This window comes from Spermophilus citellus (assembly GCF_964194105.1).
Source record: "Spermophilus citellus genome assembly, chromosome: 9".
In the NCBI taxonomy this organism is placed as follows: domain Eukaryota; kingdom Metazoa; phylum Chordata; class Mammalia; order Rodentia; family Sciuridae; genus Spermophilus; species Spermophilus citellus.
Window position 1 is genome coordinate 12,095,420 of NC_138191.1, and position 27,779 is coordinate 12,123,198.

Below are 27,779 nucleotides of genomic sequence, written 5' to 3' on the forward strand. Positions count from 1 at the left end.
CACTGGATCCACCCCTCACTGTAGAAAAGGTGATTACCCAAGGGCATGAACGCCGGGAGGGGCAGATCGTTAGCAGTCATCTTCAGGGGTCAGGGTTAGAACCCCAGTGCCTTGATGCTACAGCAAGTAATGCTGGGAATAGATCTGAATCTTTACCCCAGCCTGAGGAGTTGAGGAGATCTGTGGTGCTAACACAGACAAGGGTCCGTGGAACACACGCATCCACGCATGCACAAACGTGCACACAGACTCACATACTTCCGGAAGCTGAGGTAAGTGCTTCCTCCTTCAGCCTCAGATCTGAAAACAGACGGTCATGGAGGGCCCAGAGAATCATGCGGACAACTGGGCTGTAGGAGTGTTCTTCGATAAACCACAAGAGAGTCAGCCACAAATATGTTCTGTGCTATGGACCTCTCTCCTCTTCCTGTTTGTGGGTAAGTCCACATTACGGCAACCATCACCTGTTGGTGGAATTCCTTGGAGGCTTGTAACATTTCCTGCCTGAAAGATTCTCATTTGATAAAAATCAAGAAACTCACCTCCTTGTGGTGATTACTCTGCGGATTCCACTTTATTTTGAGTTCTGTGTGTGTGTGTGTGTGTGTGCGCGCGCGCGTGCGTGTGCATTCACACACCATAAAGAGGCGATTTTCCTAGCCCCAGTCTCAAACAACTCTGGGCTCAAACTAGTTCTTCTCACCCTCACATTTCCTGCCAAGAAATGCTAAGTTATGAGAAATGCTAAGTTATGAGTTATGATTTTGTTTCTGGTACAGTGTGGATACATCCACCAAAAGATGCAGGGAAGTTCTGCTGATGAAAAACCACCTGGCAATTCCCTAAAGAGGGGTCACCACTGATAGACCTTCTTTCCACTTCCTGTCTTGTTTCCCACATATCCTGTACTACTAAGACTTCACTGAGAATCTGGAGGTGGTCAGGGACCCTGAGCAAGGTAGCCTCTGTCTGGATAACCTTTTTTCCCCCACATTCTTCCTCTCCATCAAGTCCCAACTTTTGGGCTGGGCATGGTGGTAATGCCTGTAATCCCAGCAACCCAGGAGGATTTATGATGATATATATAAAGTGCTTGGTGGAAGCTATGATTGTTGTTGTGATAATTACTGTTTTGTACATTCTTTGAAAGCAATTAAGGGATGGGTAAGTCATATATAGTTATTACAATCTTTGAACCCTCCTTTTGTATTGGTCAAATGGTACTGTTCAAAAAAAGTGATGTTGTCACTATGCTAGGAGCTACATGGCACTGTTCTGTGAAACCCACATCCTGCTCCCTCTTCTGACAGCCTATGAGGCTTTAATGTGAGAAGATATGAATTTAAAGTGGGTTATATGCACCCAGCCAAGACCCAGCATCTTCTGGGCTTCCAAGATAGAAATGATTAATTTCTTTAAATTTTAGCTCCTTGTCTGTCAATAAAGATATATTCTGAAGCCGCTGGGTTTTCAGAGTTCGTCTCATCCTCCTTCCTCCCCTCCACAATATATTTGTGCCTCCCCTCTTTCTCTGTCTTCTATGTATTTTTCTACCTAGAATTCCTGGAATAGCCTGGGTCTTGAACCTACCTGATTTTGTCTACAATTTCCAGAGTTCTGGCGGAGCCTGAGAAACCCAGAGCTCTGGGAACCCAGGGTAGGCCATACAGCAGATGTCTATAAGGTATCTAGGAGAAAATGAGCTGCACTAGCCAAATGCCAGGCTCTGGTCAGCCTTGGAAACCAGGTTTTATCAGAAATATGCTTCTTCCCTAAAATGATAAAATCAGGAGCCTGCATCAATGATATTAATTATTCCTAACACCCAGACTTAGACAAAGTCCGTCTGAGATCCCCCGGACGATGAGAGGAAAGGTAGGCTGAGACAGAGGTGAGGAAACTCATTTTATTCCCAACACTCGGTTATGAAAATTTTCAAACACTCAGATAAATTGAAAAGATTTTGCAATGAGCACTCACAGGCCTCCCACCTAGATTCTACCCTTATACCACTCGCCTATCCTTCTCACCATCCCACTAGGCATCCATCTACTCAGATTGTTTTTAAAAGAACTTTACCCATTCTTTCCAATTCACAGCAACTGCTTTCATTTAATTTTTACCATATTCCTTGAGGAAGGTGATGCAGACTGGAGCCCTTCAATCCTGTAGATAAATAAACTTGATTCTCAGAAAAATTCTGAAATGCACCCAAAGTCACAAGGCTGATTCCCCTGTTGGGACAGAAACATAAAAGTTCTGTTTTTTCTGGTTGCTGTAGCTACTTTCATGGGGGAAAGTGTTCGGGGAATGAATGAATGACTTTGTTAGGCACTGGACCTAAAAAAGGAATCTCGTTTCATTTTCTCACATCTAGCATTTTTGCCTGAAGCATGTTTGTTGATGAGTGAATGAAGGCTGGCTTGGGGAGTCCAGCTGCTCCTCTAAGACCTTCTTCTGTCTCTGCAGGACTAGGAGCCTCTGAAAAAGACTCAACCTCAATGGTGGTGTCAGGGATCCTCGGGGGGTCCGTGATCTTCCCCCTAAACATCTCAGTAGACACGGAGATTGAAAACATTGTCTGGACTGGTCCTGGTGAAGCTCTTGTCTTAGCACATCCTGGAACACATCCGATCTTTTTGGTCAAAAGCTATGAGAGCCGAATAAACATCAGTGGAAGCTACTCCTTGTACATGAGACACCTAACCCAGAACGATGAAGGATCCTACAAAGCTCAAATAAACCGAAAGAATTCTAGAGTCACCTCTAAGAAGGAATTCATCCTGCACGTCTATGGTGAGTTCTAGAGAGCTTGTGTGGATTTTGACCTTTTGTTTTTAAAAACAGATTTATTTGTCTCTCTAGGATAAATATGACCACTATATTGATCATTTTAACCCAATTCCATAGACAATGATATCAAGAGTGGAAAACATAACCATAAAATCCTTACGTGTTTTAAAATTGCCATAATTTATGTAACCGATCTCTTACTTGTAAACATTTAGATCATTTCCAAATCGTTTCCTCTGATAAACACTACTTTAATGAATATTCCTGTGGACCTATCTTTCTTTTCATGTGTATGTGAGTGGGTTATATTCTGAAAGAAAATCTATAGGATTGCTACAGTTTGGACATGAGGTATCCCCCAAATGCCTCTGTTAATGCAGAAGTATTCAGAGGTGAAATTATTAAATTATGAGAGCTGTATCTAATCAGTCCACTCTAGTTTGAACAGACTGACTAGTTGTTAACTGTAGGCAGGTGACATGTGGCTAAAGGAAGTGGGTCACTGGGGTCTGCCGTGTGAGGATGCATCCCCTGCTTCACCTCCTACTCCTTCTGCTTGCTGACTCCACTGGCCTTTCCCCCATGATGTATTGCCTCCCCTCAGGCCCAGAGCAAGGGAGACTGCCATCTATGGACTGTGATCTCTGAAACCCAAATAAAACTGGTCATCCAACAAAAACAAAAAAATTACTGAAAACAGGGATATATTCGTGGAGGCAAGTTGCTGACTTAAAAAGTGTATGCATTTTTTTTTTATGTTGCTAGATATTTCCTGAGGCCTCCTTGGCTCTTAGATGGCTGCCCTTTCACTTTGTCCTCATATAGGAGTTCTTCTTTGTTGTCCGTTTCCTAATCTCCTCTTCACATAAGGACACTAGTCATTTTGTATTAAGGCTCACCCCAACAACCCCATTTTAACATAACTGCCTTTTTAAAAGCCCCATGTCCAAATGCAGTCACATTCTGAGATACTGGTATGAGAACTTTAACATGAAGTTGGGGAGGACAGATTCAGTCCTAACAACTCTGGCCTCTGGTCCCCCAAAATTCATGTCCTTCTCATATGCAAAATACACGCACCCTGTCTGAACAGCCCCTTAAGTCTTAACCCATTCCAGCATCAACTCTAAATCCAAAATCTCATCTGAATATCATTGAAATGGGGTATGAATGAGACTTGAGGTACTATTCATCCTGAGGCAAAATTCCTCTGTGGTTGTGAACCTGTGAAACAAGTTAACTACTTCCAAAAAAAAAACATGTTGGGATATCATAGGACTGACTACCGTTTGAAAGAGAAAAAATGGAAAGTAGAAAGGGGTTACTGGTCCCAAGCAAGTCTGAAATCCAGCAGGGCAATTTCCATTAAATTTTAAGGCTAAAGAACAATCCTCCTTGGCTTCATGCTCTAGGCCCACGGGGGTGACCGCCCCATCCCCGTGGCCCTGGGCATCAAGAAGAAAACTGCCCAACCCTATCCCAGGCCTGTGTCCTCTAGGCCTCTGGTGACAGTGGCAGCTCTGACAACCTCTGAACTTTGGTGTTATTCTTTTCCTTACTACAGTCGAGTTCTATTGACTTCGTTCAGAAGTCTGACAGCCTTCCTTTGTTTGTCCTGTAACTGTCCCCTCAGTCCAAGCTTGTGGCACGTGCCAAAACACCCAAGAAAAACAACTTAAAGGAGGAAAGGGGGTTTTTTTTGGGGGGGTGGTTTTTTTGTGTTTTGTTTTTGGCTCATGGTTTCAGAGATATCAGTCACTTGGCCCCCGCTGCTGTGAGCTTGTGGTGAGGCAAGGAAGCTGTGGCGGTGCTCTCCTCCTGCTGACCAGGAAGCAGAGAGGGGCTGGGATGAAGAATGCAGGAACAAAATAAACTCTTCAGAGACACACCCCCAGTGGCCCACCTCTTCCAGTCAAGCTTCCACCCTTCCCAACAGCTCAATCAGATCAGGGACAAGCCTTCAGCACGTGAGCTTTTGGGGACATTCCAGATCCAGAATATAACACAACATTTCTATGTAGTTGATTGGATCCATAAGTCACTCTCATAACCTATTAAGCAAGCATTGTCCAGCCACATGCTGTGTTTCCTCCAAACACACTTTCTTAATTTTTGCAATATGAATAGCTGAAAATTTCCCAAATCTTCAAGTATCTGGTTTCATCTTGTGTAATAATTCCTTCTTCAAGGTATCTCTTTCCTCTGACATTTTGTGTAAACAGCAGGTACTGATACATGAAGTACCTTCAATATTTTACTTAGATAAGTAAATATATTATTTCTAAAATAATATTTGTTTTATCCTCAGCTAAATACCCATGTTAGTCATTAAAACTTTCTGTTTTCCACAAAAGACTCAAACACAATTCAGCCAAGTGGCACAGGCCACTTTATGTCCCCTAGTTTCCACAAACATATTCCTCATTTCTGTCTGAGACCTCACCAGAAGCACCTTAAGTATTTATATTTCCACCAAAATTCCATTCAGGATGACTCATAAGTAGCTCTAGGATAATAGAAGATTTTCCTACAGCTCTCTTGTTTTCTTTCCAAGCCCTCGGCAGAATCCCTTAAACATCTATATTTCTACCAAAAGCCTCTTTAATACAATCCGGGCTTTTCCTAACATGATCCTCAAAATTCTTCGAGTCTTTACCATTAATCAGATCCCAAGTCACTTTCTATATTTCTATATTTTTTGGTATTTGTTACACCAGCACCCTCCTTCTTCCGGTATCCAAATCTGTATTTGTTTTGTTTCCAAAACAACCTACTACAAACGGAGTAGTTAACAGAAATGTAGCTGGACACAGGGGCGCATGCCTATAATCCCAGCAGCTCAGGAGGCTGAGGCAGGAGGATGGAGAGTTCAAGGCCAGCCTCAGCAATTTACGCAACTCAGTGAGACCCTATCTCTAAATACAAAATAGAGTTGGGGATGTGGCTCAGGGGTTGAGTGCCCCTAAGTTCAATCCCCAGTACTGCCCCCCCCAAAAAAAATAGAAATGCATTTTCTTACAATTCTGGAGGCCAGTCAAAATGTCAGCAGGCTTGATTTCTTCTGAGGTCTCTCCTTAGCTTGAAGATGGCCATCTTTGCTCTATGTCCCCAAATGACTGTCGTCTGTCCTCTTGTCCTAATTTCTCCTTCTTGTAAGTATACAGTCATTCAATTATGGCCCACCCTAATGGCCCCTTTTAATTCAATCATCGCACTGTCTAAGTACAGACATAGCTCCAAATACAGTAACATTCTGAGGTACTGAAGTTTAGGACTTCAACATATGGACTTTGAAGGTTTATGATTCACGTCATAACACTTTCCATCAGGTAGTTGACCATTTTATTGATTTGTGAGATACTCTTCATATATTCAGGAAATAGAATTCTATATAGTTAACAGAACTAGAATGAACCAATTCATTATGTGCTGACATACAATTTCCAAGAGGTATTATTTTTTTCAGATTGAATCCAGGGCCTCAAGCATGCTAGGCAAGCTCTCTACTACCTAGCTACACCCCTCACCACCAGCCCTTTTATATTTTGTATTCAGTTATTTTTAGACATGATCTTGCAACTTAGTTACCCAGTCTGGCTTCCAATTTGCAATCCTCCTGCCTCAGCCTAGGTAGCTGGGATTACAAGAAAGTACCACTGCATCCAGCTTATTATTAATTTTTTAAAAGGTTTCAGAGAGTGTTATATTACACTATTTTACACTATTATATATAGGTATGTATAATATAAATATATATATATATATATTATAGATATAAATATATATTTATATACATTATATATAAATATATATTATACAAGACTACTATATATATTTATGTGTATATATTATACAATATGCATTATATAGTATATATTTATAATGTAAAATTATACAATATATTACATTTTATATATTGTGTGTATATTTGGAATTTTTTAAATTTTTATCATTGGTTGTTCAAAACATTACAAAGCTCTTGACATATCATATTTCATACATTTGATTCAAGTGGGTTATGAACTCCCATTTTTATCCCAAATACAGATTGCAGAATAACATTGGTTACACATCCACGTTTTTACATACTGCAATACTAGTGACTGTTGTATTATGTTGCCTTTCCTATCCTCTACTATCACCCCTCCCCTCCCCTCCCCTCCCATCTTCTCTCTCTACCCCATCTACTGTAATTCATTTCTCTCCCTTGTTTTTTTCCCTTTCCCCTCACTTCCTCTTATATGTAATTTTGTATAACAATGAGGATCTCCTACCATTTCCATGCAATTTCCTTTCTCTCTCCCTTTCCCTCCCACCTCTCGTCCCTGTTTAATGTTAATCTTCTTCTCATGCTCTTCCTCCCTGCTCTGTTCTTAGTTGCTCTCCTTATATCAAAGAAGACATTTGGCATTTGTTTTTTAGGGATTGGCTAGCTTCACTTAGCATAATCTGCTCTAATGCCATCAATTTCCCTGCAAATTCCACTATTTTGTCATTTTTTAGTGCAGAGTAATACTTCATTGTGTATAAATGCCACATTTTTTATCCATTCATCTATTAAAGGGCATCTAGGTTGGTTTCACAGTATAGTTATTGTGAATTGTGCTGCTATGAACATCAATGTAGCAGTATCCCTATAGTAAGCTCTTTTAAGGTCTTTAGGGAATAGTCCGAGAAGGGGAATAGCTGGGTCAAATGGTGGTTCCATTCCCAGCTTTCCAAGGAATCTCCATACTGCTTTCCAAATTGGCCTCACCAATTTGCATTCCCACCAGCAATGTGCAAGTGTACCCTTTACCCCACATCCTCGCCAGCACTTGTTATTGTTTGACTTTATAATGGCTGCCAATCTTACTGGAGTGAGATGGTATCTTAGGGTGGTTTTGATTTGCATTTCTCTGATTGCTAGAGATGGTGAGCATTTTTTCATGTACTTATTGATTGATTTTATGTCCTCCTCTGAGAAGTGTCTGTTCAGGTCCTTGGCCTATTTGTTGATTGGGTTATTTGTTTTCTTATTGTTTAATTTTTTTAGTTCTTTGTATATTCTGGATATTAGGGCTCTATCTGAAGTGTGAGGGGTAAAAATTTGTTCCCAGGATGTAGGCTCAGTATTTACCTCTCTTATTGTTTCTCTTGCTGAGAAAAAAAAATTTTTAGTTTGAGTAAGTCCCATTTGTTGATTCTTGTTATTAACTCTTGTGCTATGGGTGTCCTATTAAGGAATTTGGAGCCCGACCCCACAATATGTAGATTGGAGCCAACTTTTTCTTCTATCAGACGCAGAGTCTCTGATTTGATATCAAGCTCTTTGATCCATTTTGAGTTAACCTTTGTGCATGGCGAGAGAAAGGGATTCAGTTTCATTTTGTTGCACATGGATTTCCAGTTTTCCCAGCACCATTTGTTGAAGATGCTATCCTTCCTCCATTGCATGCTTTTAGCCCCTTTATCAAATATAAGATAGTTGTTGTAATTTTGTGGATTGGTCTCTGTGTCCTCTATTCTGTACCATTAGCCCACCCACCTGTTTTGGTACCAGTACCATGCTGTTTTTGTTACAATTGCTCTGTAGTATAGTTTGAAATCTGGTATCGCTATACCGCCTGATTCACACTTCCTGCTTAGAGTTGTTTTTGCTATTCTGGGTCTTTTATTTTCCCATATGAATTTCATGATTGCTTTATCTATTTCTACAAGAAATGCTGTTGGGATTTTGATTGGCATTGCATTAAACCTATAGAGAACTTTTGGTAATATTGCCATTTTGATGATGTTAGTTCTGCCTATCCATGAACAGGGTATATTTTTCCATCTTCTAAGGTCTTCTTCTATTAGGGTTCTATAGTTTTCATTGTATAAGTCTTTCACCTCTTTTGTTAGGTTGATTCCCAAGTATTTTTTTTTTTGAGGATATTGTGAATGGGGTGGTTGTCCTCATTTCCATTTCAGAAGTTTTGTCGCTGATATACAGGAATGCCTTTGATTTATGCGTGTTGATTTTATATCCTGCCACTTTGCTGAATTCATTTATTAGCTCTAGTAGTTTCTTTGTAGACCCTTTTGGGTCTGCTAGGTATAGAATCATGTCATTTGCAAATAGTGATAATTTAAGTTCTTCTTTTCCTATTTTTATGCCTTTAGTTTCTTTCGTCTGTCTAATTGCTCTGGACAGTGTTTCAAGAACTATGTTGAACAGAAGTGGTGAGAGAGGGCATTCCTGTATTGTTCCAGATTTTAGAGGGAATGCCTTCAATTTTTCTCCGTTCAGAATGATGCTAGCCTGAGGCTTAGCATAGATAGCTTTTACAATATTGAGGTATGTTCCTGTTATCCCTAGTTTTTCTAGAGTTTTGAACATAAAGGGATGCTGTACTTTGTTGAATGCTTTTTCTGCATCTATCGAGATGATCATATGGTTCTTATCTTTAAGTCTATTGATGTGATGAATAACATTTATTGATTTCCGTATATTGAACCAGCCTTGCATCCCAGGGATGAATCCTACTTGATCATGATGCACGATCTTTTTGATATGTTTCTGTATCCGATTTGCGAGAATTTTATTGAGGATTTTTGCATCTATGTTCATTAGAGATATTGGTCTGAAGTTTTCTTTCTTTGAAGTGTCTTTGTCTGGTTTAGGAATCAGGGTGATGTTGGCCTCGTAGAATGAATTTGGAAGTTCTCCCTCTTTTTCTATTTCCTGAAATAGCTTTAAAAGTATTGGTATTAGTTCTTCTTTAAAGGTTTTGTAAAACTCTGCTGTATACCCATCCAGGTCTGGGCTTTTCTTATTTGGTAGTCTTTTGATGGCTTCTTCTATTTCCTCACTTGATATTGGTCTGTTTAGGTTTTATATATCCTCCTGACTCAATCTGGGCAGATCATAAGACTTAAGAAATTTATCTTTGCCTTCACTATCTTCTATTTTATTGGAGTATAAGGATTCAAAATAATTTCTAATTATCTTCTGTATTTCTGAAGTGTCTGTTGTGATATTGCCTTTTTCATCCCGTATGCTAGTAATATGAGTTCTCTCTCTTCTTCTCTTCATTAGTATGGCTAAGGATCTGTCGATCTTATTTATTTTTTCAAAGAACCAACTTTTAGTTTTGTCAATTTTTTCAATTGTTTCTTTTGTTTCAATTTCATTGATTTCAGCTCTCATTTTAATTATTTCTTGTCTTCTACTACTTTTGCTGTTGTTTTGCTCTTCTTTTTCTAGGGTTTTGAGATGAAGTGTGAGATCATTTATTTGTTGTTGTTTTTTTCTTTTTGTATTTTTTTTATTGATTGTTCAAAACATTACAGAGCTCATGATATATCATCTTTCATACATTAGACTCAATTGGGTTTTGGACTCCAATTTTTACCCCAAATACAGATTGCAGAATCACAACTGTTACATACTCACATTATTACATAATGGCATATTAGTGACTGTTGTATTCTGCTACCTTTCCTATCCCCTACTATCCCCCCTCCCCTCCTCTCCCCTCCCATCTTCCCTCTCTACCTCCTCTGCTGTTGTTCAATTCTCTCCCCTTTTTCCCCCCTCCCCCTTGCCCCTCATAACCTCTTATAATTTTGTGTATCATTGAAGGTCTCCTACCATTTCCATATGCTTTCCCTTCTCTCTCCCTTTCTCTCCCCCATTCGTCTTTGTTTACTGTTAGTCTTTTCCTCATGCTCTTCCTTCCTGATCTGTTCTTAGTTGCTCTCTTTATATCAAAGAAGACATTTGGCATTTGTTTTTTAGGGCTTGGCTAGCTTCACTTAGCATAATCTGCTCTAATGCCATCCATTTCCCTGCAAATTCTATGATTTTGTCATTTCTTAGTGCTGCATAATACTCCATTGTGTATAGATGCCACATTTTTTTATCCATTCATCTATTTAAGGGCATCTAGGTTGGTTCCACAATCTAGCTATTGTGAATTGTGTCGCTATAATCATTGATGTGGCCGTATCCCTATAGTGCGCTCTTTTAAGGTCCTCAGGGAATAGTCCGAGAAGGGCGATAGCTGGGTCAAATGGTGGTTCCATTCCCAGCTTTCCCAGGAATCTCCATACTGCTTTCCAAATTGGCCTCACCATTTTGCAGTCCCACCAGCAGTGTACAAGTGTACCCTTTTCCCCACATCCTCACCAGCACTTGTTGTTTGACTTCATAATGGCTGCCAATCTTACTGGAGTGAGATGGTATCTTAGGGTGGTTTTGATTTGCATTTCTCTGATTGCTAGAGATGGTGAGCATTTTTTCATGTACTTGTTGATTGATTGTATGTCCTCCTCTGAGAAGTGTCTGTTCAGGTCCTTGGCCCATTTGTTGATTGGGTTATTTGCTATCTTATTGTTTAATTTTTTTAGTTCTTTGTACATTCTGGATATTAGGGCTCTATCTGAGGTGTGAGGGGTAAAAATTTGTTCCCAGGATGTAGGCTCTCTATTTACCTCTTTTATTGTTTCCCTTGCTGAGAAAAAACTTTTTAGTTTAAGTAAGTCCCATTTGTTTATTCTTGTTATTAACTCTTGGGCTATGGGCGTCCTATTAAGGAATTTGGAGCCCGACCCCACTATATGTAGATCGGAGCCAACTTTTTCTTCTATCAGACGCAGCATCTCTGATTTGATATCTAGCTCCTTGATCCATTTTGAGTTAACTTTTGTGGATGGCAAGAGAAAGGGATTCAATTTCATTTTGTTGCATATGGATTTCCAATTTTCCCAGCACCATTTGTTGAAGATGCTATCCTTCCTCCATTGCATGTTTCCAAGCAATGAATTTTCCTCTTAGAACTGCTTTCAGTGTACCCCATAGATTCCGATATGTTTTGTCTGTGTTTTCATTTATCTCTAAGAATTTTTTAATTTCCTCCTTGATGTCTTCTGTAACCCATTGATCATTCAGTAACCTATTGTTCATTCTCCAAGTGATGCATGATTTTTCCTTCCTTCTTTTATCGTTGATTTCCAATTTCATTCCATTATGATCAGATAGGATGCATGGTATTATCTCTACTCCTTTATAATTTCTAATAATTGCCCTGTGACATAGTATATGATCTATTTTGAGAAGGATCCATGTGCTGCTGAGAAAAAAGTGTAACTGCTTAATGTTGGGCGGTATATTCTATATATGTCAATTAAGTCTAGGTTATTAATTGTATTATTGAGTTCTATAGTTTCTTTATTCAACTTTTGTTTGGAAGATCTGTCCAATGGTGAGAGAGGTGTGTTGAAGTCTCCCCTAATTATTGTATAGTGGTCTATTTAACTCTTGAACTTGAGAAGAGTTTGTTTGATGAACGTAGCTGCACCATTGTTTGGGGCATATATATTTATGACTGTTATGTTTTGTTGGTGTATGGTTCCCTTGAGCAGTATGTAGTGTCCTTCTTTATCCCTTTTGATTAACTTTGGCTTGAAGTCTATTTTATTTGATATGAGTATGGACACTCCTGCTTTTTTCTGAGGTCCATATGAGTGATATGATTTTTCCCAACCTTTCACCTTCAGTCTATGTATGTCTTTTCTTATCAAATGTGTCTCCTGTAGGCAGCATATTGTTGGATCTTTTTTTTTTTTTTGATCCATTCTACTAGCCTGTGTCTCTTGATTGGTGAGTTTAAGCCATTAACATTTAGGGTTATTATTGATATGGTTTGTATTTCCAGCCATATTTGTTTATTTATGTTACTTAACATGATTTGTTTTTTCTCTTTGATTATTTTCCCCCCTTTACTGTCCTACCTCCCGCTGTTGGTTTTCATTGTTATTTTCCATTTCCTCTTCCTGTAATGTTTTGCCGAGGATGTTTTGAAGAGCTGGTTTTCTAGCTGCAAATTCTTTTAATTTTGTTTATCATGGAAAGTTTTAATTTCATCTTCCATCCTGAAGCTTAATTTCGCTGGACACACAATTCTTGGTTGGAACCCATTTTCTTTCAGTGTTTGAAATATGTTGTTCCAGGATCTTCTAGCTTTCAGAGTCTGTGTTGAAAGATCAGCTGTTATCCTGATTGGTTTACCCCTAAATGTAATCTGCTTCCTTTCTCTTGTTGCTTTTAAAATTCTCTCCTTATTCTGTATGTTGGACATCTTCATTATAATGTGTCTAGGTGTGGATCTCTTATGATTATGCACATTCAGTGTCCTGTAGGCTTCTAGGATTTGGAATTCTGTTTCATTCTTCAAGTCTGGGAAGTTTTCTCATATTATTTCGTTGAACAGATTGCTCATTCCTTTGGTTTGGACCTCTATACCTTCCTGTATCCCAATGACTCTTAAGGTTGGTCTCTTTATGTTATCCCATATTTCTTGGATGTTCTGCTCATGGTTTCTTAATAGTCTCGCTGAGCTATCTATATTCTTTTCAAGTTGAAATACTTTGTCTTCATTGTCTGATGTTCTATGTTCTAAGTTTTCTACTCTGCTGGTAGTACTCTCATTTGAGTTTTTAATTTGGTTTATTGCTTCCTGCATTTCTAGGATTTCTGTTTGTTTGTTTTTTATAACCTCTATCTCCCTGTATAGTTGATCTTTTGCTTCTTGGATTTGTTTATGTAATTCATTTTCAAAGTCATCTTTCATTGTCTGATTCTGCTGTCTAATGTCTTCCTTGAGACTCCAGATCATCTGAAGCATGTATATCCTGAATACTTTATCTGACATTCCATCTGCTGCAGATATTACCTCTTCTAAAGTTGAGTTGACCTGCATTGCTTGTGGTCCTTTCTTTCCTTGTCTTTTCATACTGCTCACATTTCTTTCTGCTTTGTGAAAGTGTTGTGTTATTGCTTTTCCCCCTATATATTTATATTGCTCTTGTATAGTTGCAAAGTCTCCCTTTTGTGGAGAAAGACAATGTTGTGTGTATATTTATATTCTCTGTAGAGATCAACAAGAAACTAACAGTAACTGCTTCCAGGGACAAAAATTCTTGAGAAGAAATAGGTGAATGAAGGCAAAAAAGAACTTACTTTTCTTTCATTATTTACCATTTTATATCTTTTCAATTTTATGCATGTATTACCTGTTCAAAGAAAAAGAAATAGAATATACACACATGCATATGTATGCACACACACATATACACATATATATACACATGGGTTGAACAGAGGAGAAGGAATAAATGGGAAGGAGATGATCAGAAAGAAGGTCTGGAAACACAGCAGGTCCTAAATTAAGACCAAAAGGCATGGACAACTCAGATTCTAGAGATTAAGCTCCCCTTTCCCTAAGGATTGGGGCTGGGTCATTCATCCATTTATTCAACAAACATTCATGAGCATTTTCCAAGGACCATGCTGGGTGTTGGATGTTCAGATGCAAGCATGGTCCCTGTCCTAAAGGAGCCTGCATACGGTTAGGGGAGAGAGAAAAAATAATCTATATAAATAGGCTACAATTCATGAATAGGCTACTATTCATCTTGAGCCGTGATGATAACACCTGTAGAGGATATTATGGAGGCACAGAAGAGAAACACCCAACCTAAGCTGCAGAAAACACTTCCCTGGAACAAGTAACGTCAGCCTCCCTGCTGCCCCCAGCTTCTTCTGTCAGTCCTTTCCTGCTGAGGAAGGGATCCGAGTGTCCTCTCAATGTGATTGTCCTTGCAGAGCATGTGCAGGAGCCTCAAGTCGCCCTGAAGTCCATAACTGTGTCTGAGAATGCTTCCTGTAACATCACCCTGATGTGCTTTGTGAATGGTACAGAAAATGGTGTCCAATTCAGCTGGACCTCAAGTACTTCTGAATCCTATAGCAGCTCTATCCTCACTGTCTCTCCAAAGCCCTGTGATCCAGGCCTGTCATACACCTGCACAGCCCGGAATCCAGTCAGCCAGAGCAGCTCCCGCCCTCTGCATGCCTTGCAGTTCTGTGCAGGTAACAGCTCCACTTAAGCCTTTCAGGGAGTGCCAGAAACAGTCTAGCCACTGTGGGATCTAAACCTCGGGGTTCCTGGAGAACTCAGATGGGACGGAGAAGGAAGAAGACAGGCCCCCAAACTCTGTTTCCACTCTCAAGAGCCTCAAATAGGCTACCAGGACTTGGGAACACTCAGGACACTGTGAAACTCTTAAGAGTAGAGCAAGGGAGAAGACAGTGTACACGGAGGGGTCCAGATGGGTCTTGGCTTGAGTGGAGGTGTCCCCTGTGGTCTCCTCAGAAGGGCCAAGAGGACTAGACAAGTATGCAATGGGAAGAGCCAGGCCAGACACGTGGTTATGGGGAAGCAGCCGGGATGCCACATCACAGGAGGAGCTGGGGGAGAGAGGTAGAGGAGGAGGACTCCCAGGCCCCTTCAGGATGGCTGGGGGTCAAGGATGGTGGGGAAAGTAGCTAAAGCTGCAATATCTCTTCTCTGACTGCAATTCTAGGAACCTCCAAAGGAAACACAATGGGGGAGACGGTGGTAGGGACGCTGGGAGAGCCAGTCACCCTGCCCCTGGCCCTCCCAGCCAGTCAAGACACAGAGAACATTGTCTGGATGTTTAACACATCTCGTATCAGCAAAGAGTGGAAAGGATCAGCAATGGCAGAGCCACTCGTTACACCCAAGGGTTCTGATGAGAGCAGGGTGTGGGTCTCCAGCCAAGACTACTCCCTGAAGATCGGCCAGCTCATGATGGAGGATGCTGGCCCCTACCATGCCTATGTGTGCTCAAAGGCCTCCAGAGTCACCAGCATGAAACACGTCATCCTGCTCGTCTACCGTGAGTCTCTGGGTAGAGCGCCCATCACGTGAAACTTCTCTCCCTGAGAAGTTTCTCCTCTGATGCCCCCCCCACCCCTTCTCTTAGGCCTCTCTTTGTACCAAAATGCCTCCAACTAGTAGGACAGCTATTCAGTTCACACCAGTGAATTCACAAAAGGAGAAATTACAACCAGCAGCAGAACAAAACCTACCTATCAAGGTGCCCCTTGCTCTTCACATTAGCCCTCAACCACCCAGCTTTCATTAACGGCCTTGTCCTCTTGCGTTGGTTCTCAGATGGCACCAGGAACCTGCACTTTTGTGAACCATTATCATTTTGAATAATGGTAGAACTGACTGGGACAGAATTAGAGGAGTCTGTGGAGAAACCCTTGATGTCCAAGACACTATGTGCTCCAGAAGATGGGCCACCAGCCCTGCTGAGTGGGAAAGACAGATGCACATTCTTCCCCCTTGGCCCTGGACCTCATACGAGCTCAGTGTGACATTTTGCATGGGTTAACTCTTCTGTACCATTCAGATATGGTTGACATAGCCCCCCACTGAGTTTACTGGTGTCTAGGTACCCATGAAAATAATCATCATCTATCCATTGTCCTGTTAAAATATGCAACAAGTTGGTCAAGTCCATGTTCATTGCATATACTCGAATGATAAAAGAACCAGCAAGATTAAATAACAGACTAAGAACTGCGTCAACCTATTTCTTTTAAAAATAACTTTATTTTAAAATATATTTAATTTAATATTTAGTTAATAAAATTTCTTTTTAAAATAACATTTTCACTTTTTTTAAAGAAAGAGAGAGAGAGAATATTTTAATATTTATTTTTTAGTTTTTTTCAGCGGACACAACATCTTTGTTTTGTATGTGGTGCTGAGGATCGAACCCGGGTTGCACGCATGTCAGGCGAGCGGGCTACCACTTGAGCCACATCCCCAGCCCCTTCATTTTTTTCTTTTGGGCATGTTTTACCACAGGGCTACATCCCCAGTCTGACAGGGTCTCCCTAAGTTGTTGAGGGTCTTACTAAATTGCTGAGGCTGGTCTCAAACTTGTGATCCTCCTGCCTCAGCCTCCCAAGTCACTGAGATTACAGGCATATGTCACCACACCCAGCTTTAAATAACATTTAAAAGAAACATTTTAAATGTGCTAATGTTTATTGAGCACTTGTTCTGAATTAGGTGCTGTGCTCACCTCTCTATATCCCTTCTCTCATGTAAGCAGACAAATTACATGATAGAACCTCAAATGAACCTTTAATGGGCCTTCAAAGTGAGTGGAAGCATTGATTTATTTGTGTTGATTGGTTTGCTCACTTTCCACAGGTATAGTGTATGGAATAAGATGGTTTCTTTCTTTTTCCCCCTTTTATTAATTGCCTTATTTTACACCTGACCATCAAGGGCCACAGAAGGGAAATGATGTGCTTATGATTGGGTGATTAGGAATGATCCTAAATACTTGTGACTTCTGGGGGCACTGTCTCCACAGGGTCAACACACAACTTCATGAATAGGTTTTGAATGAACGAAGCTGTAGACCTCCCTCCTCATGGCTCTGCCTTTCTCCCCCCACAGGGAGGCTGAAGAAGCCTAACATCACCTGGAGCCTCATGCACACTGAAGATGACATCTGCAGGCTCAGCCTGACCTGCTCAGTGGAGGATGGTGGTAACAATGTGACTTACACATGGAGCCCCATGCAGAAGGGAGCTATTCTATCCCAAGGGAGCTCGCACCTCAATGTCTCCTGGAGAAATGGTGAAAAATACCCCAACCTCACATGCACCGCCAGAAACCCCGTCAGCAACAGCTCCTGCCAGTTTCTGTCTGGGAACATCTGTTCAGGTTGCTCTTCCTGTTTACTCAGGTCACAGGGCCTGGGGCCTCAGTTCCAAGAGAGTTTATGTTCCAAGTAGTTCTTTATGAAAATCAGTGAGGGAATGAGGGTGAGAGTCCTCGAGAGCAGCACATTTTGATAGAAATGTGTGTAATTTTTAATATTCTAATAACCACATTAGAAGAAGTAAAAAATTTTAATAATGTTTTTTACTTAACCCCAAACCCAAATATCAAATATAATCATTTCATGTTTATTCAAGACAGGAATTATTTACAAGACAGTTTACTGTATTTTTACTTTGTCTTATTTTTTTAAGCCAGTATGCATATATATACTGGTGCTAAGTTTTCAGCAGAAGTATTTGATCTGTTTTCAGATTTCAAAAGATTTACAGTTGAAGAAATAACCTTTCATATGCCAATTTTCCCAAATATACTGATCGGTTTTTCAAGAAGGAATTGAGGGCTGGGATTGTAGCTCAGTGGAAGAACACTTGCCTCACATGTGTGAGGCACTGGGTTCGATCCTCAGCACCACATTAAAAAAAAATAAGTAAAGATATTGGGTCCATCTACAACTAAAAAAAAATTTAAAAAAGAAGGAATTGAGTATCCATTTTAATATTTAAATTTAAATTAATTAACATTAAATAAGCAAAAGTTTCTCAGTCACACTAGCCACATTTCAAAGGCTTATATTTGGCTTATGTCTACCCTATTGGACAGCAAAAAGTTCAAGATTGATGGGAAACTGACTGGTGTAGGAAGAATAAAGGAACACAGGCTGTGTGAGTGGAACTAGAAAGGAAACCCTGGTAAGTCTTATCAAATACCAGGCACTATCCTAGATCTCTGAGATTTTGCAAAATCTTTTCAAGAATCAAAGAAAACAGGTATTCTTATTATTCCCCAGTATATAGACAAAGAAACTGAGACTCAGAAAGGATAAGGTACTTGAGCAAGGTCACACAGTAAAGGCAGGTTGGAACTCTGAGCTCTCTATCCTCTCCTGTTTCCTAAAGGAAAGCAGAAAAAAGGTAAGATCTACACAGGATCCCACGAGACTGGGTCAGGCTATATCTGGCAGACAAACCTAGAGTTCCGCTCTGTAGGAACCTGGACTCTTTCGGCCTTGAACTTGGAGGAAGCTCTTAGACAGACAGCCTGCCTTCAAATCCCAGGCCAGATACTTCAAACTGTGACACTGGGCAAGCCATAAATCTTTCTACAAAGGTAGCATATCTGCCTTATGTACTGCTGTCATCTCTGACCTAGAACAATGCTTACTTTTAAAAAATGGTTATAGAACAAGTGAATGAAAAGAATCATTTTAGGCAATGTCATGGGAGTTAAAGAGTTAGGTAAGATGGCCACTGACCTGTTCTGTCTCTGTTTTGCTCTGATCTCTTTTGTAATTATGTTTACTAATATCACTCATTTCCTCTTCAAAGGGTCTAAGAGAAAAAGACATTTTTGGATTTGGCTCTCCCCAGTTATCATCCTTCTGATCTTGGGCATCTCCAGCTGGTACATTTGGAAGAAAAAAGGATCGTGTAGGTTTCTGAGATTAATGGCATCCACCAACATGAGTCCATTTCCCTAGGACCCTTGGAGGTCCCTCTGTCCTCATATAATCCTTTCTCATCCCTTCCATCCCAAGACCTCGCTTCTCCAAGTGATATGGGGATGAGTTTTAGTAGAGACGCTCAGTTAAGGATAATCGAAACCCAACTAACGTTGCTTAGACTTTAAAAGGGATGTGGGGAGGGGCAGGGAACATGATTTATTGTTCCAGGGCTCACATAATCAATCTGTGGAGAAGAGGAGGATGGAGTTGGCCTTAATGTACAAATATTACCAGAGGCTCAAAAATCACCTGAGCTCTCCATTTCTCATCCCTGTTTTTCTTTTTGATCTCCTACTACAGACAGCTGAAGAGCAAAGGTGGAGGTGAGGGGCAGAGATTTACCACACACAACAACTGGTGTTTCCAGCCTCGCACATACTAACAACGGACACCACAGAAAAGTTCCAATTTGAAAAATGTCAGAAATATTTCTGATTGGCCAGGCTAAGGTCATGTGATTGCTCCGTGGGCCAATCACCATAGTCGAGGGGATGTACTATTAGAGTTGCCAGTTCCCTCTAGAATCTTAGTATTAAAGTAGAAATGAAGGAGTTTCCAGAAAAGAACAGGGAGGCCTCTGAAAGAATTACTTTGAGCAGGCAAACTACTATTAGTGGCTACGACAGAGGAGTTAGATCTCTCCTTTTTCAGAAGGAGGGCAGGAAACTCCATAGCTTTCCTCTCAGCTGAAGATGAGCCTAAACTCTGGTCAACTCTTGCCATGGTTTTGTGCTCATGTCAGGGTTCACCCTCTTCCTTAAAGTTTCTTCCATGTCTGTGTCCCCAGAAGTCTCTCCCCTCTCCATTGACTCTCACAGAATCAAAGATATCTCTCTCCACACAGCCATCTTGATAACCTTCTTTAACTTGGTTTCCCAGATTCCGTGCCAGCCTCCAGTTCCAGCCAAGCTGAGGCCCCATCTGACCCACCAGGTAATATCAATGACATAGGCTATGGGGCCCCGGATTGAGATAGAAGCTCCAAAGCCTGGCTGCTGAGAGTGTGGCCTACCAACTGGCAACGTGAGCATCACCCAGGAGTTTGTTAGCTTGTCCAAGTCTTGGGCACTACCCCAGAATACAGAAAACAAGTCTGCATCTTAGCAGGATCCACAGGTGATTCATATGCCCACTGAAGTTTAAGAAGGGACAAACTAAAGGTGGGTGGTTTGGAATCAAAAACCTCAACCAAGATGGACCCCTTTGAAATGGTCACTGTAGCTAGGAGGATTACTCTGGGATCTCTCGGGTTCTTTGAGCATTGACTGGCATCACTTGAATGTGGGCTACCTGGAGGATGGAGTTATTTTCTCCACTCTTGGGGTAGAGAAACAAAGGACAGATGGAATAACAATGTCCTAAATTTCCACTTTGAACTCCAGAGCTCTAGAGTACTAAGGAACCCCCCAAATCTGCCCACTCGATCACCCCCTGCTTTTGTCTTCATGGTGGGTATCCCCAAGGAGATGCAATCGGAAGAGGGACAGGAGGCTGGGGGCTCAAGTCATCAGACAATGGCAGACTTTCCTGATAGGAAAGTGTAACCAACTCAATGGGGTCAAGAAATGCCAATGAGGTTAGACCATAGATCTTCCCACTGGCTCCCTCCTCACATCTGGCAGGACAGAACCCTCATCCCTCCACCCAGAGTGGGCCCCCCTCCTTGAATTCTGCAACAAGAGTAGAAGTAAAGATGGATTGAGAATAGCACCATCATTCCTGACCTCCCCCGTCCCCCAGCACCTCTCTTCAACCCCCAAGAACCCTTGCTTCTCCAATCTCTCCCCTCTCTCCAAGGTCTAATTCTGTACAGTTACTGCCACTGCCTTAGTTTACACTGTCCCCAATTTTTTATTTGGTTGAAAAGAGGGTTTTTTTTAATTTAAAAGTCATGTATTCACATGGTATACTGGTAAAAGTAAATACCTTTCCAAATCTCAACCCCCAGTTTCCAGGTCTGTCTCCCACAGAGATCACTGCTAAGCATGATGTATATCAAAATCCTTTAAGATGCTCTTAATGTATTTACAGGAGATATATATATATAATTGAGCCCAGGGTGCTTAACCACTGAGCCACATCCCTAGTCCTTTTTTTTAAAATTAATTTTTTATTTGTTTTAATTAGTTATACATGACAGTAGAATGCATTTATGCACTTTGATATATTATACACAGATGGGATATAATTTCTCATTTTTCTGAGTGTACATGTTGTAGTCACATATATACATACAGTAATAATGTCTGGTTCATTCTACTATCTTTCCTATCCCCACACCCCCTCCCTCCCCACCCATCACTTTCCTCTACCTAATCTAAGGTAAAGTTATTCTTCCCTAGCGCCCCCCACCTTATTGTGAATTAGCATCCACATATTAGAGAAAACATTCGGCCTTTGGTTTTATGGGATTTGCTTATTTTACTTAGCATGATATTCTCCAACTCCATCCATTTACTGGCAAATGCTATAATTTCGCTCTCTAGTCCTTTTTAAATTTTTCATTTCAAGATAGGGTCTTGCTGAATTGCTCAGGGCCTCACTAAATTGCTGAAGTTGGCTTTGAGCTTGCAATCCTTCTGCCTCAGCCTCGTGAGCCTCTGGGATTACAGGAGTGTGCCACTGCACCCAGCCCCTCCTCTCTATACTTTTTACTCACCACTTTGCAAAGCTCAACTTTGACCTACTCTAAAACCACCCATGACTCCTCATGGCCTTTGTCAGTTGTTTAAAAGGCAACATAACCTAGTGGTCAGGTTTATGGGTTCTGAGGTTAGAGAATCCAGTATTTATACCCTACCTCTCTTACTTATCAGCGATGTGATCTTGGGAAGTTCAGTTTCTTTACGTTGTGAAATGGAGGCATTTACCTCCCAGAGTTGCCTTGTGAATCAAGTGGAGTGATGCCCACGTTGGTCACTCTATAGATAGTAATCACTATTATTGCTAAGTATTGGGACAAGCCATTCTTTATCTACTTTTTTCCTACACAAAACCCCTAGGGGGCAGTATTGAGTAGTGGTTAAGAACATCAGAGACCAGGCTACTTGCATTCAAATCCTGGCTCTACCACTTACTTGGGCCCACACTTAACCTTTATGTGCTCCATTTTTCTCATCTGCAAATAACAAATAAGCGTAGCTCTTGTCTGTGCCTCATGGAGTTTTAGATAAGCTTACTCATGAAAAGCATTTAGAACAGTACCTGATACAAAATCGACATTTAGTAAATGTGAGCCATGTTTATCCCATATTCAGGTCAAATGGGCTATTCAATGTGTCCAGAGGCAAAGCTGATATTCACTGGGTGTGACATGCTGATTGTTCACAGCAGGTGCCCATTCTGATTGTACTCTGCCCAGGCCATTGAAGTCATTAAGTATTTTGAATATCATCCCTTTCCAAAAGTGAGGGTTCTCTAAGATTTATACCTCCTGTAATCATATTATTACCTCCATCAAGAATTCCCTCTCACTCAGCAAAATCCTGCCCCTACTTCAAGGTAAACTCTATTCTACCACTTCAAGAGAGTGCCTCATGGTTCTCCTAACCACAAGTCATCACCTCTCCCTTCTGCACTTTGCTCCTTTCCATGTGACACGTGTCAGAGCTGGCCTTACACTAATTGACTTATGTGTGGATCTGACCACCACAACTAGATAGTGGACTCCTCCAAAACCAGTTGTAGTTTATCTTAGTGTCTCCCACTGCTTGATGTGGTTTATCCAACTAAGAAAGCTCTGATAAAAATTGCTGAATACGTCATATGTCATACTGGGTATCAGATAAATCAATAAATGAGTGCTTGAAAGGAATGAGAAGGGGAGAAAAACCTAAATGAAGATAGAAAAAAGTCTTCAGTTCATTCAGCCTCATTGGGGCAAAGCAGGTTGAGTCCTTGAAGCAAAAGAACAGTAGGGGTTGGTGCGCTTCTGTGCTCCAGAATCCACGGCTGGCCACACCATATACACCGTGATCTCCCAAGGATATGAGAAGCTGGACCCTCTCCCGAAAACTGCCAGGGCTTGGTCTAGGCCCCCCTCAGACACCAGCTCCAATAGCAGCGTCACGACTGAAGAGGATGAGGAGAGGACCCAGATGCACAATTCTGTCAATGAAAAAGATGAGGTGAATGACTCGGTCACTCAGAAAGACATTGGACAAGACTTGGCCACTGAGGGGCAAGCAGAGCTTGTCATTCTAGATGACAGAGCAGTTGGATCTGTAGTCAGAAAGAATTTGGAGTATATACAAGTGGTCCTTAATCTGCAGGTGAGCCCTTCTGATCAATGCACCCTTCTCTAATGGGGGTGAGAGCCAGCATGTCATTGGGGGGTTCTTCTTCTTGCCAAGGAGGGTATAAGCCATCTGAAAACTTAAAGTCTCAAATATTTAGTGAAAAACAACATAGAAATATATTTACCAAAAGCAGAACCCCTGGTAGATCTAGTCCACATGTGCTCTGGAACGAGACAAAGGAAAGATGGCTCTGGTGGTTTGTTTAAGGGGGTACATCAACGGCAGGGATAAGGTTCCAAGGGCAGAGTCTTGCTTTGTGATATCTTGTAGTCAGCAAGTTGATTGGAATCTTGGCAGGTCACACCCAACTCAGGTGCTGTGTGGGATCTTTGGCAGAGCTTGAGGGGAACATCCACCTGCATCAGGTGGTCTATTTTTGTGGGGGTGCCACAGGAAGTTCCGAATGTCAGACTTATCCCCTCACTAGGCTATGACATGCAACACAGTCCATATACAGCCCGCGGATGGCTGGTGACACTTCTCCACCCACTTCTAGGACCATCTAATTAATATCCAGAATCATGAGTTCCTCCAAACTGGGGGACCAAGGCTGGATGTGGGACAAGGGATATACCAACAGGAACTCATGGCTCTATCTATGTTTACCAAACCTTGGGGTCCCTTGGAATACAGAAATTGACTCCTCAGTTTCCATTCTTGGACGTTAATAAGGGAGGAGTTGGAGAACGAGGAGCCCTATCCACTGAACCGCAGCAGCTCCCACCTTTTATCTGAACCAAGAACCTGGTGGGATGTCCTCTCTCCTCAGTGGTTGAGAGTGAAACTCTCTCTCCTTTGGAAATTAAAACTAGTCTGACATTGTTCTGTTGTAGGAAAAGAACCCAATTCCTCAGAAGAAAGAGAACTCAGCCACAATCTATTGCTCTGTACAGAAACCTCAAAAGGTGAGAACAATTTTCTGTCTTCCAAAGCCCATAAAGCCAGTGGTGGTAGCATATGCCTATAAGCAACTCAGGAGACTGAGGAAGGAGAATTGTAAATTCAAAGCCAGCCTCAGCAACTTAGTGAGACCATGACTCAAAATAAAAATAAAAAGGGCTGGGGATGAGGCTGAATGGCGAAGTGTCCTGAGTTTAATCCCAATCCTCAGTACAAAAAAAAAAAAAATAAAAGAAAGAACGAAACTATTTCTCAGACCTTTTGAACTAAAAGTTGTAGATTTCCATGACTGAGGAGCTTAGCTTCTACCCAATTATATATCACTCTGATATATTCCAGGGGCAACAAAGGTGCTTAAACAAATATTCCTGATTTGCATCTATGTGAATAAAGGTTGAACATTTCCAATCAATTTAATAATATCTTGATATGTTGATTATTCTTCACCTTGACCAGAATGAGAGACTACAAACACAAACACTGTTTTATATATGTGTCTACACACATGTAAATGTAAATACTGTCCTATATGATGTGATTTTATTATATTATAATATTTTATTCTATTATATTATTATATATAATAATATATATTATAATATAATAAATATTATAATATATATTATATTAATATATTATATTATATCTGCCTAATCCACCAAAACAGTGACTTTCCAAAACAACTAGAAATTAGCCAACAATTCTATGTCAAGAATATGTACTACAAACACATAGGTTTTATTAGAGTGTTAAAAAGATCCCTCGAGGTAGAATTTACCTTCAAGTAATAATGATGATAATTACTTTTATATTAATCTGTACAGTTTACAAAACATGAACAAACACTGTCACCTCTGATCTTTGTAACACCTCTAGAAATATGTTGTCATCCACATTTGAGAGCTAAAGGAACTGAGATTCAGAGAAGCTCATTTGGCCTACAGTCACACAGATAGTCGTTGGAAGTTCCAGTACTGAGAACCACAAGGAGTTTAAAGAAAATCTTGAATAATCCTTAACAGTTAACTTTGATCCATATCTGGCTAGCCACTCCATTTTCACCTTCCTGAAAACATGGAGTCCATTCATGCTTTTGCTTCCAAATTTCCCCCACCTCCAAATTCCCTCCTTGTAACACATTCAAAAAAAGAGTTTTAAAAACAAAATTCTAAAAGTTTTTTTTAATTATGCTACTTCTCTGTAATTGATGAATCAATCAGTAGGTATTTATTGAGTCTCTTTTTTGTTAATTCTTTTTTATTATTAGTTGTTCAAAACATTACAAAGCTCTTGACATATTTCATACATTTGATTCAAGTGGGTTATGAACTCCCATTTTTACCCCGTATACAGATTGCAGAATCACATTGGTTACACATCCACGTCTACAACTAAAAATATGTGGGGGAAAGGGCACACTCTTACATTACTGGTGGGACTGCAAATTGGTGCCACCAATCTGGAAAGCAGTATGGAAATTCCTTGGAAAACTGGGAATGGAACTACCGTTTGACCCAGCTATTCCACTCCTCAATTTACACCCAAAGGACTTAAAAAATAGCATACTACAGGGACACAGCCACATCAGTGTTTATAGCAGCACAATTACAATAGCTAAATTGTGGATCCAACCTAAAGAAAATGTGGTATATATACACAATGGAATATTACTCAACATTAAAAGAGAATAAATTCGTAGCATTTGCAGGCAAATGGATGGAGTTGGAGAATATAATGCTAAGTAAGCCAATCCCAAAAAAACAAATGCTGAATGTCTTCTCTGATATAAGGATGCTCATTCACAATGGAGATGGGGGAAGCATGGAGGAATAGACAAACTTTAGATAGGGCAAAGGGAAGGGAGGGGAAGGGGGGTTATGAGGGAAGGAAAGTTAGTAGAATGAGACAGACATCATTATCCCCAAGTACATGTATGAAAACATACAAGAAAAAGAAGACAGATAGAGTTGATTCCATCAGCTGAAAAGGGAGAAGTGTGGCATTCCAAATAGAAGTGGGGGAAGTAATGGATATTACTGCAGAAAGTTTTCATGAAAAAGAAATTTAAACCGGACTTTTAAAGATGGATCCAATGTGCTCAGTAAACACTTGCTCAAATGTACATTTCAGTTCACCCATCACCTGCCTCATCCTGACTTCCAAGATTGGGATCGAATGCTTAGCCAGCAAAGGACTTCACCTTTGGCCTTCAGGCCAAATCTGTTCTATTCTCTGCATTCCCAGAGCTGCTTTCCACTCTGGTCTGGTCCTTTGTGTTTAGGTCCAAACGGGTTAAACTTAAGGTCATGGACTTTAAGGTCATTAGTTCCTGCTGAGTTTCCCAATGACCATGAGTTGCCACACTTGTTCATTCCTCTATGGCACTCACACCATTCAGAGACTTGGATCCCCTAAACCCACTGTCACTTGCAGTGTAAGAGGAAATCAATGCATTTTCTCAGCCAAGATTTTGAAAGAATTTATCCCTGTCTTTCCGAATTTTCACGACCAGGAATTCTAGTTCTGGGTCTTCTAAGGCCGTTATTGCCTACTTGATCAAGAAAATTCTTAAACCTGCTTTAGTTTTCTGACACATTCTTCTGCACAATATCTCAAGGAAGGTCTATGCTATTCCCAAGCTGCTGCTGGTACCTAACTTCCCCCTCCTCAGATTTCATCTGTTCTTCAGAGCCTTCCCTGGGCTCTCTCAGACAAGGGATTCAGAACCCTGGGAACCTGGAGATGGAATGACCTTGACCATTACTTTGGAACTTAGCCTCTACTATCTGAATTATCTCCATATAAATGTTTCCCTTGTTTCTCCAGCTAGTGCATAGATTGAGATCACTCAACAGTAGCTTCTTAAAGGCAAGGCATTTTATTGTCATTTTTTTAATCCCCTGTATTTTCTCTACTAAAATGTCTAGTATTGCCCTTGTAGAGAGTCCAGCCCACAGCATTTACCATTAAAGGAATCTCCATAAGTGCTTGCTTGATGGCTCAATACCTAGGCCCTTCCACATGACCCTACTCCTACAGCATAGACCAACCATAGTCTGGCCTTCCCTTCCTCTGTCTCATCAGCACAGGGCAAAGAGAACCAAAATCTTGAAAGGATTTATTAATCAAATTCTTGTGTGTTCTTTTGGCTCCCAGGTGGTGCCACCCCCACAACAGGATGGTCTTGAGTCTCCTGAAATCCCTACCTATGAAAATTTAACCTGAAAAGAAAAAGAATCGCCACCTCTTTCCTGGATCCCCGTCATTTTGGAAAAGCAGCTGGACCTCATAAAAGTGCAGTGTTCCTGCAGATAGAAGCACATCCGACTTTCTGCAGTGACTCAGACATGCTCGGTTTGACCCCTCCCCCTACTTCTCACCCCTGTGGCCTCCTAAACCCATTACTATTTCAGACACAGGCTCCTTCTTGGATCTACATAAAATGATGTTCACATAGTATTTAAAATAAAGAGTGCAAAATAATCTAAATGTCCATTTTGTGAGAGTCTTGTTAAATATATGATAATATACCCAAGCAGGGATAAACCCTACCACTTGGAAAGAAAGCAAAGACTAACATACTAG

At 40.7% G+C, this 27,779-nt stretch overlaps 1 protein-coding gene across 1 annotated transcript; it reads left to right on the plus strand.

The window, feature by feature from the left end:
* Positions 1 to 311: 311 nt before the first annotated feature.
* On the plus strand, positions 312 to 27,653 carry LOC308657085 (T-lymphocyte surface antigen Ly-9-like). Its single transcript, XM_081308541.1, has 10 exons — positions 312 to 437; positions 2,470 to 2,796; positions 14,423 to 14,689; positions 15,184 to 15,519; positions 17,106 to 17,375; positions 18,821 to 18,922; positions 19,876 to 19,929; positions 22,939 to 23,123; positions 24,128 to 24,199; positions 27,351 to 27,653. Exons 1-10 carry the CDS (start codon positions 317 to 319, stop codon positions 27,417 to 27,419), a joined length of 1,803 nt encoding a protein of 600 aa, XP_081164667.1. The 5' UTR covers positions 312 to 316; the 3' UTR covers positions 27,420 to 27,653.
* The last annotated feature ends 126 nt before the right edge of the window (positions 27,654 to 27,779 follow it).